The sequence below is a fragment of the Nycticebus coucang genome, chromosome 6, assembly GCF_027406575.1.
Source record: "Nycticebus coucang isolate mNycCou1 chromosome 6, mNycCou1.pri, whole genome shotgun sequence".
Lineage (NCBI taxonomy): Eukaryota > Metazoa > Chordata > Mammalia > Primates > Lorisidae > Nycticebus > Nycticebus coucang.
The window spans coordinates 50,033,240-50,047,489 of NC_069785.1; the positions used below are offsets into that span (position 1 = coordinate 50,033,240).

At 40.0% G+C, this 14,250-nt stretch overlaps 1 protein-coding gene across 3 annotated transcripts in view; it reads left to right on the forward strand.

The window, feature by feature from the left end:
• Window positions 1–14,250, forward strand: part of SLC12A1 (solute carrier family 12 member 1) — a 98,691-nt gene that overhangs the window by 39,883 nt on the left and 44,558 nt on the right. For all 3 annotated transcript variants that reach the window (XM_053593939.1, XM_053593938.1, XM_053593941.1), the window contains exons 14-17: window positions 1,096–1,197; window positions 3,896–4,051; window positions 7,848–7,947; window positions 8,696–8,807. In XM_053593939.1, coding sequence (XP_053449914.1) covers window positions 1,096–1,197; window positions 3,896–4,051; window positions 7,848–7,947; window positions 8,696–8,807 — 470 coding nt within the window. The remainder of the gene's footprint in view (window positions 1–1,095; window positions 1,198–3,895; window positions 4,052–7,847; window positions 7,948–8,695; window positions 8,808–14,250) is intronic.

The window sequence follows — 14,250 nt, forward strand, 5'->3', positions numbered from 1 at the left end:
AGCAAAAGGTAAAGGACAATGGGAGCCACACACAGGCAGAGCCTTCCTCGGCAACCGACCAATGAGGGCTCCTCCTCGGTACCTGTTAAACTCAGGAAGTGATGATAATTCATCAATCCTCGTAATGTTTCTGTAGAAAGGAAGAAGAGAACATAGAACTCTCTTTGTTAGATGTTTAAAAATTAAACAAAAAGTGCATACAGAGATATTTCAGTTTTGTGATGTAAGCTTTTAAGACCTCAAATCATTGCCCTATCCCCCACTTAAGTGATGAAGCTACCCAGGTTTTTAAAGTTTTATATAAATTAAGTGATGTCCTCTTAATGTCACTCTTTCCGAACAATATAAATTAGCTCCATGCACAAGCTTTATGGCAGCTGTTTGGGGTTACTTTCTTGTTCATATCCATGTTCTAGAATCACACCCAGCTGCCTACATTGGCATCATGAAGTTGAGAGATGTCTGGCCTTCAGATAGAAAAGGAAGTTTCTAGGTTTTTTCTCATGTCCCACAGTAAGCAATCCAGCTTGGTTGAAATCATCCTGGATATATAGCCATGAAGGCAAAAGTAATTTTGGCAAGCCTCGAGAGGTAGAACTTTCTAGAGATATGGAAAAATATAAATGACTAACTAGAGTCCTGAACGTCAGAGAAAGCATATTGTACATAGAGAGAAACCACATGTTTCCATTTGGGAGTTTCTGGTGCACTGTATGAAAGTAATCCCTGCAGAGCCCTTTGATTGTACACAGAGCAAATGAAGTGCAGGGTTTAGTGTCCTCAGGATAGCTACAGGGGACTTCCCCACGCGCTCAGTCCCCAGACCACCTCCTCCCTCCCCCTCCTCCTTGAACTTTTTATAGGCCCTGATTCTCTATTTTCTGATAAGTAGCCTTTCTTACTCACTTTATGCAAATCTTGGCTAAGAGTGTTTCTATGTAGCCCCCCAAAGAAAAATCACTAACTTCTTAAACTTTGACAGATGCTAGCTCTGTGTTCAATTTCCAAATAAAGTCAAGCTTCCAGGCTGTAACAGCTGTTCAGGCCCTGCTCTCATCACTCATATGAACATATTCAATTCTGCTTCTTTTACAGCGGAACTGAACACCATCGCTCCCATCATCTCCAACTTTTTCCTGGCTTCGTATGCACTTATTAATTTCTCCTGCTTCCATGCTTCTTATGCCAAATCTCCAGGTAAGCTGACTTTCAAAAAGCTAAAATGCACCTAAGCAAACAGTTTATCTCAATAAAATGAAATAAGTCAGTGAAAAGTGTTCAATCTGTGTTGATATGTTTCCTTATATCCTAGTGGAAAGCATAATCCACTTTATTTTGGTGAGTTGGGGGATGACTTCTGAAATAGAAAAAGAATCATCTGAGCAATGGTCTTTTTGACCAACCGTAAAGTCAATTTTCTCCTGTGGCAATAAATTATTCATTGCAAGAGAAACCACATTTATTTTAGTGGTAGAAAAACACCACTATTTATTTCCAGGGTGAAAGTGACCACAGAAGTGGAATTAATGTATATATTTGAAACTTCCTTGCTATCAATTTGTTTGCTGCCCGTGATGCGGAAGAGAAGGATGAGTAGCTCCCATAATTACCTGCCGAGTGCAGGCAGTGCAGGCACACGGTGGGCTCTGTCAAGTTGATGCCGGTGGCATCAGAGCACCAATTGCTTGAGAGGTGGTCAAATTTCCCACAAATGAACCTTCCCCTTTCAAGTCACCCCTCCCTTCTTTGCTTCCATTGTCCAATCCAGTTTTTTCTGCCTTTCCACCAGAGTAGAGCCCTGTCATTATCAACCTTCAGAAGTTCCCATCACAAGGATTTTTACTGGGGATGTGAGCACATCCCCATCCTTTCAGAGCCTTCCAAGACATCGAGCCTCTTTTGGAAAACCTGCTGCCAAGGAAAAAAAATACAGATGGAAGGGGAAACTTTATCCAGTCGCTAGGCTACAGAAGATAGTAAAAGGGATGTTTTTTTTTTTTTTCTGTTTTCTTGTGTTCTTTTAACACATAGAAATGTGTGACTCCCTGCCACATCGGGGCCATTTTTGAAAAACAAGGTGAAGTAGTAGAGGCAGACAGGAGTGAAAGAGTGAAAAGGAGGGAAGGAAAGAGGGAGCAAGAAAGAGAGGAAAAGCAGAAAAGCATACGGAGGAAGACACGGGAAACACAGACCCCCAGATGACGCTCTCTTTCTCACGCGTGTACGCGCACACACGCCCAGAAAGCAGGATTCACAGAAAAATAGCGTTATTTCCAGCAATGTTCTTGAAGTGCTAGTTCCATCTTGTGGCCACTCGAGATATTGCTTCTGAAGACAGTCACAGCTCTGTTGTGCTATGTCAACTCCTAATTTAAAATGTACGTCAGCGTGGGGGGTTAAGGGATAGGGTTCACCTTCTGGGGACGGGACCCCAATATAAGAGGGTCCTTATCTAACAAAAGCAATCAATGTAACCTGCTTCTATGTGCCCTCAATGAATCCCCAACAATAAAACAAAAAAACCTAAGAACTGGAATTCTCACCAATTTTGGCATTTATCATTTAATTCTTCCATGTTAGTATCAATGTATTTAAAAGAAATGTATGAAATTTGACAATTTTTTTATAGGCAAATCCATCTATTCAAATAATTGTGTTCCCCACATGGCTTTACAAATGTAGAAAATTCTTTTATACTGTTTGGGTAAATAAAGTGGTTTTTATATAAAAATATATATATATAAAATATACTGCATTCATGGATGAAATGTGCCCTTCAAATCAAAGCTTCCCCGTCCTGACCAAACTGTCTCCCAGATTCTTTCATTTCAGGGACCTAAAGGAACAAAGAACCCCCCTATGCATGCACGCACTGTGAGAAATAAGTATTGTCATTGCAAAATGCATCACATATTAATGCACTGGGTCTAAGAGTCCATTGCCAGCCATTGGCTTTAAGAAGCCACGTCTTCCCTTTTAGGCGAGTCTACCCTATCTGGGTGGGGTTTGATCTGTCACTAGGGAAACAGTGTCAGAAGATGTTGGAGATTGTGGTTAATGCTCATCAGAGCAAATTGAGAAAGCATTAGAGGGGAGGAGGGAGGTTTGATAGAAGGTAAAAAAAAATGGTGGGACCACACCTTAGAGCATATTGCAAGGGGACAAGTCAAATCTATCAAGAATAGAACATAAATGCCTTAAGACGATAATTAAGTAAATGAGGTGAAAGCTATGATGAGTAGTTTGATGTAAAATTCTATAAAAAATCAATACATTGTACCCCACAAATGCATAAATGTATTCATGATCTATGTGTATATGACTTAATAAAAGCAAAAAAAGGAGAAAGCAAAAAAAAAAAAAAAGAAGCCACGTCTTCCTCCTTTCTCATAGATTATTATTTCTGAAAGGGCAGGTATGATCCTCTGAGGGTGAGGGGAGAGCTACTGGGAGGTCAAGCTGATTGACCCTGGCTGACTGCTCTGCCTTCTCCGTGGGAGCAAAAGGTCCATCGTCTCAACCTCTTTCTTGAATCACCAAGTTACTACTCCTTCCTACTCTTTCCATCCCTTCTACTTCTTTTCACCTGATGCCAGCGATATTAGGTGCTACGGTTTGCTAGTTTGGGAAGAAATAAGGGGCCATGCAGAAGGAGTGGGGGGGTCATGAGTGGCACATTTTCCAGATACTTAATACGTTCTAAATTTTACAGCGTCCTATTTAGCATTAGTACCACCTTCAGAGAACAAGGGACCCCCAGGTCACAGGAAAATAATAACAGAGTTAGGAAACCAAACTAGAAGCTCTGCTTCTTTAAAGACATGTTCTAATATGCAGTGGCAGGATGGGAGCAGCACCAAAGTTCTTCTTCTTCGCCTTTTTTCTTCGTTTTCAGGATGGAGACCTGCATATGGAATCTACAACATGTGGGTCTCTCTCTTTGGAGCCGTTTTGTGCTGTGCTGTCATGTTTATCATCAACTGGCAGGCAGCTGTCATCACCTATGTCATTGAGTTCTTCCTGTACATCTATGTGACTTATAAGAAGCCAGGTAAGCGAAGGAGGGTTGTAGAGGGTTTGGTTCCAGATCTCCTACCTCCTCATTTATTAAGCACTTACTGAACAGCTTGTCTGTGCTTCGATGACTCAGAGATAAGGTGGATATTAAAAATATTATACAATAATGATAGTTAATTTTGTTGAGCGCTTATTATATTTCATGCACTAGTTTTATCCTTGCAATAATGCTGCACACTAGGTATTATTAATCTCGTTTTACAGAAAAAGAAACTGGGGTTCAAAGAGTTGATCACTTTCTAAAGTAATAGAGAATTTGCAATGGAGCTGGCATTTTAACCAGAGAGTGTATGATACCAGACCCCACAAGTTTTTCATCCCTCCCCTCCTGCTTCTAACGTCCTCAAAAATGAGATATAGGTATGGTCCTCAAGGAGTTCACAGACTCACACCTAAGCAATTAATTATAATACAATATAGTAAGTACCTTGAGAATAATCTAAACAAATTGCTTAGAAAAGGGGAAGAGTGATTAACTTTGATGAGAATCATCCAGGAAAACTTTCCTGGTTGATGGCTTATGTTCCCAGGGTCAAGCACACAGTAGACACTAAATTAATACTAGTTAAATGAACAAATAATCTAGGTTTTAAAAAGATCAAGTGATTAGGGGGTTAGTTAATTGGACAGATTCAGGATATGATATTCTAGGCAGAAGGCAAAGCAGGAAGGAAGTTAAAGACACATACAAACAAGTAGTTAGGGGGTCTATTTGGGAAGCTTCAAGGTCTTCAGCACGCACGAAGTTCCTGAGAGCTAAGGAGAAGGGGCACAGGATGAGCCTGGAAGGGTGACCAGATAAATAAGAAATTTTAATGTTATGCTAAAGAATATAATGTGAGGTGGCTCCTGTGGCTCAGTGGATAGGGCGCCGGCTCCATATACCAAGGGTGGTGGGTTCAAGCCCAGCCCCAGCCAAACTGCAACAAAAAAATAGCCGGGTGTTGTGGTGGGCACCTATAGTCCCAGCTACTCGGGAGACTGAGGCAAGAGAATTGCCTAAGCCCAGGAGTTGAAGGTTGCTGTGAGCTGTGTGACGCCACAGCACTCTACCGAGGGCGATAAAGTGAGACTCTGCCTCTACCAAAAAAAACAAAAAAAAAAAAACATAAAAATAAAAAAGAATATAATGTGAGCAACAAGATGATGCCAGAGGTTATTCAACTGGAGAAATGTAATTGGATCTGAACTTTGGTTGTTGACTTTAGAACCAGGTGGACTGAAGCTGGGAGAGGCTACAGAGGGGACAGTGCCAAGAGACCAGAGCCCCCCCTACACTACCTTCCTTCCCCTCACTCTGCCAAGAAAGCAGAGATTGCAGTAACTACCTTGGAGGAATTTGTTTTGTTTACCTTTGTTACTTTATGTATATTTAGCATCAGCTATAATTCACATATGGTAAAATTCACCCCTTATATTAACAGATGTACAGATTACAAGCTTTGAAAAACTTATAGTCGTATAACCATCACCATGATTAAGATACCTATTTTGAGGCTGGATACAGTGGCTCACACCTGTAATCCTAGTTCTCAGGGAGGCTTAGGTGGTTGGATTGCCTGAGCTCACAGGTTGGAGACCAGCCTGAGCCAGAGCAAGACCACATCTCTAAAAAGTAGCTGGTTGTTGTAGTGGGTGCCTGTAGTCATAGTTACCAGGGAGACTAAGGCAAGAGAGTCACTTGAGCCCAAAAGTTGGAGGTTCCTGTGAGCTATGATGCCACACCACTTGACCAAGGGTGAAAAAGTGAGACTGTCTCAAAAAATAATTTATTTATTAATTAAATAGGATATTTCCATCATCCTCCAACATTCCCTTACCCCAACTCATCATTAGTGATATGTAGTCAATCTCTTTCCCCCAGCTTAGTCCCTGGCAACTGCTTTTCCAATTTCTGAATCTTTAGCTTTGCTTTTTCCTGAATATCATTCCACCTTCCAATTTCTGAATCTTTAGCTTTGCTTTTTCCTGAATATCATATCAGCCAATGATACATTATATAGCCTTTGAGTTTACCACTTAGTATAATCGTTTTAAATTTATCCATGTTGTTGTATGTCTATGAAGCATGTTATTTTGTATTGTTGAGTTGTATTCTATTGTATGAATATACCATAAATCTTTACAAATATCTAATCACCAGTAGATAGACATCTAGGTTGTTTCCAGTTTAGGGTAATTACATATAAAGCTGCTATAAGCATTCACCCACAGGACTGTATGTGGACCCATATTTTTTTTTCTCTCAGGTAAATATCTAGGGGTGGGCTTTCTGATAGTATATGTGTGGTTAAGTGTCTATATAACTTTATAAGAAACTGCCAAACTACTTTCCACAGCAGCAGTGTTATTTTCCATTCCTACGGGCCATGAAGTTGCTCTGTATGTTTGCTAAGTTTATTTTTTAAGCCGTTCCAATAGATGTACAGAGCTCTCTCACTGTGGCTTAGTTTGCATTTCCCAATGACTAATGATGTTGAACATTTTATTTGCCACCCATATATCTTCTTTAGTCATTGTCTGTTTAAAATCTTTTGCATATTTTTTAGTTGTTTATTTTCTTATTATTCAGTTGTGGGAGTTCTTTATGTATTCTGGATGCAAATCCTTTAGCATTTTATGTTTTGCAAATATTTTTTTCCAAATCTGTGGGCTCTCTTTTTATTTTCCTTCTGTTTTTTTTTTTTTTTTTTAAAGAACAAAAAGTCTTAATTTTTATGAAGGCTTACTTGTTTTTTCTCTTGTTGTTCATCCTGTTTCATCTGATCTAAGATATCTTTCCCTATTCCAAGGTCACAAACTTCTTATGGAAGAAGTTTTAATGGATTTGGGAACTATATTTAGGTCTATTATCCATTTTGAGTTAATTTTTGCATATGGTATGAAGTCTGGTTCAAGGTTCATTCTTTGCATGTAAATGTTCCTATAAAAATATCTCATCCCTGTAAAAATAAATGGCCTATGGTAGTAGACTCAACGCCTGATACACAGTCAACACTTAATCAGTATTAATCTTCTTTATCTCCAGATAATTATCCCCCACCTATTTCCTTGACTCTGCAGAGCAAGGCTGGGGAGAATTAACTCTGTCTGTCTTCTAGGTTACGTCTGTACCTTCCTATCAGGGGCTTCATCTCATAAAACTTGGAGGATCCATTTAATATTTAAATTAGTGAAAGAACAAATACAAAAAAAAAAAAAAAAAAAGGCAAGGAATGGTAGAGCTGACCTCCCTCCCTTATGATAAAGATTGGGTTTTAAAAGATCAAACTAAATTGCTTGCCGGAGTGCTTTGACCCTCTCCCTGCACTTTAGAGGCAAGAATTTCTGAGCTATTCAGCTTTATTATTCAAAATATAAAGAAGACTGCACACAATGTGTGTATACAAAATGCTGCTTTTCCTCTAGATTGAAATGTTAGTGAAGACAATTTGAATTTATTCAGGGGCTGACCATCTTCCCAAGTTTATCTCCCTGCAAAGTGGTTAGCATACAGCCTCTCCCAGCAAACCAGATTTCTGAGACTATAGTTTCATTGTCTGATTCTTCACTGGAAAGAAGTCTCACTTCTGAGAATTAACACAGTGTTCCTAGCAGGACATGATGTGCTTTTTAGGAAATTCGACATTATATTTTCTCTCATTTGGGCACTCCTCACTGCTGGCACAGCCAAGGAAAATCATAAAGGGGAATGGCTTGTAAAAAATTATTCATGGTGTACAGAGGAAAAGGTCAATGCATTTTGTGCCAATTTCCTCCTTTACCCGCAGATGTGAACTGGGGCTCGTCCACACAGGCCCTTTCCTACGTGAGTGCTTTAGACAACGCTCTGGAATTAACTACAGTGGAAGACCATGTAAAAAATTTCAGGTGAAGTTGGCCTCTAAGGCATCCTGGGGTTGTTTCACAGTAGAAGTGGTTCTCCATTATGGGAAGCAAGTGCATTAGAGTTGTTATAAGCTGTCCGAGTATACTCTAAGAGTAGGCAGTCGGACAAAACTACCACATTTCACGACAGCTCCTCCTATAAATGAGTGCTTTGGCCTTCCATGCTGAGCTATGCCCACCCCAAGCTATAGCCCCTCCCAGTGCCATGTCGCCTTCCAGGCCTGAAGATAGACAGATGGCCTAAGTAGCGGAATAGCAAAGAGATGTCCTTAAATTCCCACATACCTTACTCACGGGCATTGTCTCCATTCAGCTAAGCCTTTCTAGCCTACTCGATTCTCTTAGAAATAACCCTTTCAGCCCTTCATTAGCTGTATCTGGTTCTACACGGAATATCAAAACACAAGTATGAAAGAAAACAGCATAAAAATACTGGTTGGAGAAGGATGCCTTGTGTTGAGATTTGGAATAGTGTAGTGTTCAGGGAAAAAATGAAAAGGGGACCACAAGACCACCTTCTCCTTACTTCACACATTTGCTCTAATTAACTAAAGTAAGAATACAAAGATTTCAAGGTAGGCAGGCAAGATGATTTAAAAATTCTAATGGGAAATCCAAGACCCGAGGGGAGAAGCTGTCCCATTTTCCAAGCCTTCCGTCCTGGGGTGGTTCTGGGCTCACAGGCTTTTTGTGATGGCCAATTCTCACATCTTCTTTTCTGTATTTCCAGGCCCCAGTGCATTGTCTTAACAGGTGGACCCATGACGAGACCTGCCCTCTTGGATATAACTCACGCCTTTACCAAGAATAGTGGCCTTTGCATCTGCTGTGAAGTCTTTGTGGTAAGAGCCCCCTTACCCAGGGGAAGTGCTTTTTCCTTCCTGCTCACCTTGGGTTATTTTAATGATCCTGCAGTGATAGAAAAATTGCAAAACGGTATAGAGAAGAGCCCTCCAACTGATTCACAGAGCAAGGACTAGTAAGAGCTGGTGATCTTGTATTTAAATGAGTAGATGAAATGAATTTTAGATTTCATAGGAGACCAACTAAAAGTGATCAATATTTCCACATGATGGTCTTTGATTCAAGAATAAGAGAACTGGTTCAGAAAAAAATAAAGGCATCTGGGGTGATAACTATCTACAGAAATAGAAAAGGATAGAATGAACCAGATAGAATACTGTGACATAGATTAACTAGTGGGGAGAGAACAAGACGTAACGGCCTTAAATGACAGTACATAGAATTTAGGTCAAATATTTGGATACACTTGATGACACTACAGATATCTAAAGAATTAAGCCAAGTTTTCCATGCCTTGGGTAAACATTCAGAACTAAATGAATTCCTTTTTGTTCAGGAAGCATGAGGTAGACTAATATTAGCCTTTCAGGATTTTTCCTAGGAGGTAGTCAAAGCTAAAAATGTAACCATAATTCTTGACCAATTTTTCAAGTGTAGAGAAAGCATTAAAATTATAAAATAATAAAAATAACAAATCTAAGTCCTTCAAACTAGCCAGTCTCCATTTGTCCTCTCATAATACACACGCTTCTCTCTCCCCACCCCTGACCCTCACACACCCCACTCAAAATCCTCAGCTGGCAATGTATTTTTCTAGTACTTAAGTACTTACCTATCTTGCAAAGCATTTTTCTACAGTTTTTCTTATTCAAACCACACCAGAGCCTAGTGAAGCAGGAAAGAAAAGAAGCCCTGTTCTCATTTCATTGGTTAGAAAAGTGAGATTCAGGAAAATTAAATTATTAGCCTGGGTCCTGTGACAAGAAAGTGGCAGAGCCAGAATGTCAGTTCAGGCTGCTGAATTTGCGCTGTGTCACACCACAAGGAGAAAGCCTTGGCAGTCTTGTATCCTTGGAGTACTATTAGACTTAAATTTCTAATACCTGAGGAATAGGCCTGTGACCCGCCCCCAGGCAGTCCACCCTGGTTATCATGAGGCAGCTAATTTACCACGTGTCATCAGGGCCAGCACTTCAGCATCCTGTTACGCTTGGCCTATCCTAAATGCTCTATGAAGCTGGTTGGTCCTAGTCTCTTTCCTCTCAGTGCTAATAGGACAGTAACTCACACAATATAACTGAATGCAATTATCCAGTGTGGGGAGAGGGGTGGAGAGGCTCCTACTGAATACACAAGATTGACAAGTTAAGTAATGACCAACTGTGACTCCAGAGAATTTTCTAAAATCTTATCAAGTACCCCTCTCTCATATTATCAAGTTTAGTGTCCTGGATTAGTGGATTTCATTTTGGCCAATACAATATAGGAACCAGTTTTGATGGAATAAGCAGTATGGGGTGTTTTTCTTCTCTAGCAATTTAGAGAAAACTTAGTTTAGCAGGCAATAAAATATCTTTAGGACTGGAGAAATGAACTGAAAGTATAAATAGTCACATTTTGGCAAGGGAGAAAAGGTAGTCTTAGAGACAGGGGATATTGCTTTTAATTAACCCTTTGCTGCTTTAACTGTAATAAAAGAATATGATGCTGGAATATGATTTCATCTGAAGTAGGTACCTTAGCCTGTACTTCCAATGGCCCTGGTTGGACCCCATTATATATTCCTATGCTGGTCTCTCCATGTAGGGCCCAAGAGTCTTGCTCCCAGCTACTGAGGTTCTCTTGGGGACAGAAAATAGTTACTGCATCAGTTAATGACTTTCCAGTTAGTTACTTTCTGTGAGCTCCTGGGGCTGCAGATGTTGTCAGCATTTTTAGACTCCAGGCTGAGTCGTCAATCATCTTTGCAAAGAAACAGATGGAAGGGGATGTGGGGGCAGTGAGCATACCATTAGAAATTTTTTTTCCAAAAGCACAATGGTTGATGGTTAGGCCAACTTTGTGGAAAATGTTAAATAGTGATGATGATAAAAGAATGGCAATTTAGTTTTTAACTCTAGGAAGCTGGTGCTTGTGGGCTTTTGAGACTAACAGTCAAGTTCTGAATCACCGTTTTGCCACCTATTAGCTGTGAATCCCTTAGGCGTGTAATTTTAGTCTCTCTGGCCTCAATTTTCTGTTCTACAATGAAGATAATAAAGATATCACCGGTATTACAGGGTTGCTGTAAGAATTATATACAATAAGCTTTCCGGTACAAGTTCAACGTCTATCAAATAGTAAACACTCAATTAATTTCACTTGTCATTATCATTATTATTACTTTTGGTATGCTATAGCTGCCATTTTCACTCCAGAAACATATTACCTTCAACAAAAATCTAAAACACCCCCCCTTGAAAAGACAAGCTGAGACACTTTGAACGTTTTAGGTATATAGCAGTTTGATCATAATGGGACAGTGCAACATGTAGTCCTGGCTAGTTGATCACAGGATGTCAGGCTGTGTGCTCCATCCCTCTGTTGACCTATAGCTATGGAAATGCTCACTTGAAGTTCTGTTACACTATCAAAAAGGACCAAGTCCCAGAACTCAATAGCAATTTAATATTGATGTGTAGATGGAAAGCTTGTGGGCCCCCTCCCCCCCATTGCCATTTCCTCCTGCACCCAAGGTGTTTTTAAAGGACTAGAGGTCATGGCTCTATTGCTTCTCGGCCTTTTGGCTAAGATCAAGTGTAGAGGTTATGGCTCTTGAAGCTGCTAACACTGAAATTAAGGAATCTATACTCTTGGCTTGGTGCCAGTAGCTAAGTGGCTAGGGCACCAGCTACATACACTGGAGCTAGCAGGTTCAAACCCAGCCCAGGCCTGCCAAGCAACAATGACAACTACAACCAAAAAATAGCTGGGCGCTGTGGCGGGCACCTGTAGTCCCAGGTACTTGGGAGACTGAGGCAAGGGAATCACTTAAGCCCGAGAGTTTGAAGTTGCCGTGAGCTGTAACGCTACAGCGCTCTACCCAGGGTGACACAGTGAGACTCCATCTCAAAAAAAAAGAAAAGAAAAGAAATTGGTATTCTTTTCTGGACCCCAAGCACCTGCTGTGGCCTTGCAACTATCCAACTAACTCTTACACTCACCCATCTTATACTCAGGCCTCTTCCTCCCACTTCTTGTCTTTTTTCTACTCAGCCTAAAGATTTTAAACAAAGGACCCTTCATCAAGACAAACTTGGGGACCCATTTTAAAGAATTCAGTTTGGTAATTTTTTAAATATTTTCTACTCTTCTCCTTTGAACTAACAAGAAACAAACAAATGACACACTTGTATCCCAAGAGGCTTTGTATTAAATATGTAATGTATGTAAATATGTAAATATGATCTTCTGTGCCTCACTCCTATGACCACAGGAAGACCTGAGGGAGTAGGACACCGCCTTGTAGCATCCCTTCATGTTTCTGAATGTATCCAAGGACAGTGAGTTCAGTCAAGAGTTGGAAATTGCAGGACAAGTGCAGCAACTGACACCAGTAATCCCAGCAATCTGGGAGGCCAAGGGGGGAGGATCCCTTGAGGCCAGGAGTTCAAGACAAGCCTGAGAGGCACAGTAAGACCTAGTCTATACAAAAAAAAAAAAAAAATGGAAAAAATTTGTTTGGATGTGGAGGCGTGTGCCAGTTATCCCAGCTAGTCGGGAGATGGAGGTATCCTGATACAAATAAATGCTGCCTCTGTCTGTGAGTTTCCACATTTGCGTCATTCATAGTAGATGGAGAGATAATCAAGCTTGTCATCATGGATACCTTAGTTTGAACTGATGTGCCCTTAATTCTCTGGGCACACTATGTTCAGCTCTAAAATCTCATGGCAGTGGCTCCCGCTTATCTTTCAGATGTGAGAAGGCCTCAGACCACAGCCATCCCCCTCTCCCATAATTATCACTTTTGCATTTAAAGACAATAATTTTTCAATTAAAACAATAAAAAATAGGTATACTTTTAGAGGTTGAAAGTTGATTTAACTAATCTGGGACTTGGAATACAAATAAGATTAAGCCACTATTGTCCAAATACGTGCCACTTGCATCTTTTCTAAATTTTCTTTTTTTTTTTTTTTTGGAATTGCAAAAGGATTTTAAATCTACAGTGGCATCTTTTATGAAGTACGTTGGGTTCTGTTGATGGCTAAAAAGTTTTTTTTTTCTTAAGATTGACTTTTTTATTTTGAAACATTAAGAAAAATATTAACTTGTATCATATGAAATTTGCATTTTTGAAGACCAAAATGGTCGATTACTGGCAATTTCACATAGCTCAATTATATAAAATTAAATGAGACCTATATTCTACCTCTCTTAATTTATAACTGTTAACATTTTTGTCAAAGATGCTTCCACTCACTTTAAATGAAATAAACCATCACATGTCAAGCTGAAATCCCTTGCATGACCACTCCAGACCCCTGGTCTCTCCCTCTCCAGAGGTGATGTCATCTGAGTTTTATGGGTAGTTCGTTCTTTCTTTTCTTTCTTTTTTTTTTTTTTTTGAGATAGAATCCCAAGTTGTCACCCTGAGTAGAGTGGTAGAGTGCCATGGAATCATAGCTCTCAGCAACCTCCAACTCTTGGGGTCAAGCGATCCTCTTGCCTCAGTTTTCCTATTTTTAGTAGAGACAGGGGCTCAGATTGGTCTCAAAGCCCTGAGCTCGAGCTATCCACCCGCCTCAGCCTCCCAGAGTGTTAGGATTACAGGGGTGAGCCACCAGCCCGACCTATGGGTAGTTCTTTCATTGTTTCACACATGTGTACTAAGATGTAAATTTATTCTGATTTGTGTTTTTCCTGCTCTTTAATATTAATTTAAACCCTTGTTTCCCTCCCCCATTGTCAAGGAGAAGAGGGTTAACTTCTGAATGGTCTCCTCATGCTGAGCCCCCTTAACAAAATTTCAGTCTTACTATTTCCCTTTCTCTTCTTTTTTCTAAAAATTTATAAACTATCTTCATAAAATCTAAAGCTCTCTTTGAGAAGTTCTCAAGAGAGCTCAAAGAAGACATCTATCTCCTGATTCTATGGCCTATGGAAAGCAAGTGGAGCTGAGATAACCCAAAAGAAACTCAAATTCTCAGTTTTTTCCTTCTGTCTTCAACCTCCTCTTAATCTCAACTTCCACATCCACCAAGAAGAAAATGTATTCTTTTTAGACACATCTGTTCTCCTGTTGTCAGTGGGCCGCTGTTCTAATGTTAATAAAATAGTGACACGACCAAATACAGAAAGAATGAAACGACCTATGAATGGGCACCAGGACTCGTGGTGAGATAAAAGATGGACCACGTCAGAAAGGGAAAAATTCTCTCTTCTTCAATTCTAACCAGAGCAGCAATGAAAGTAAAGAGACAAATAAGACTCTCAATG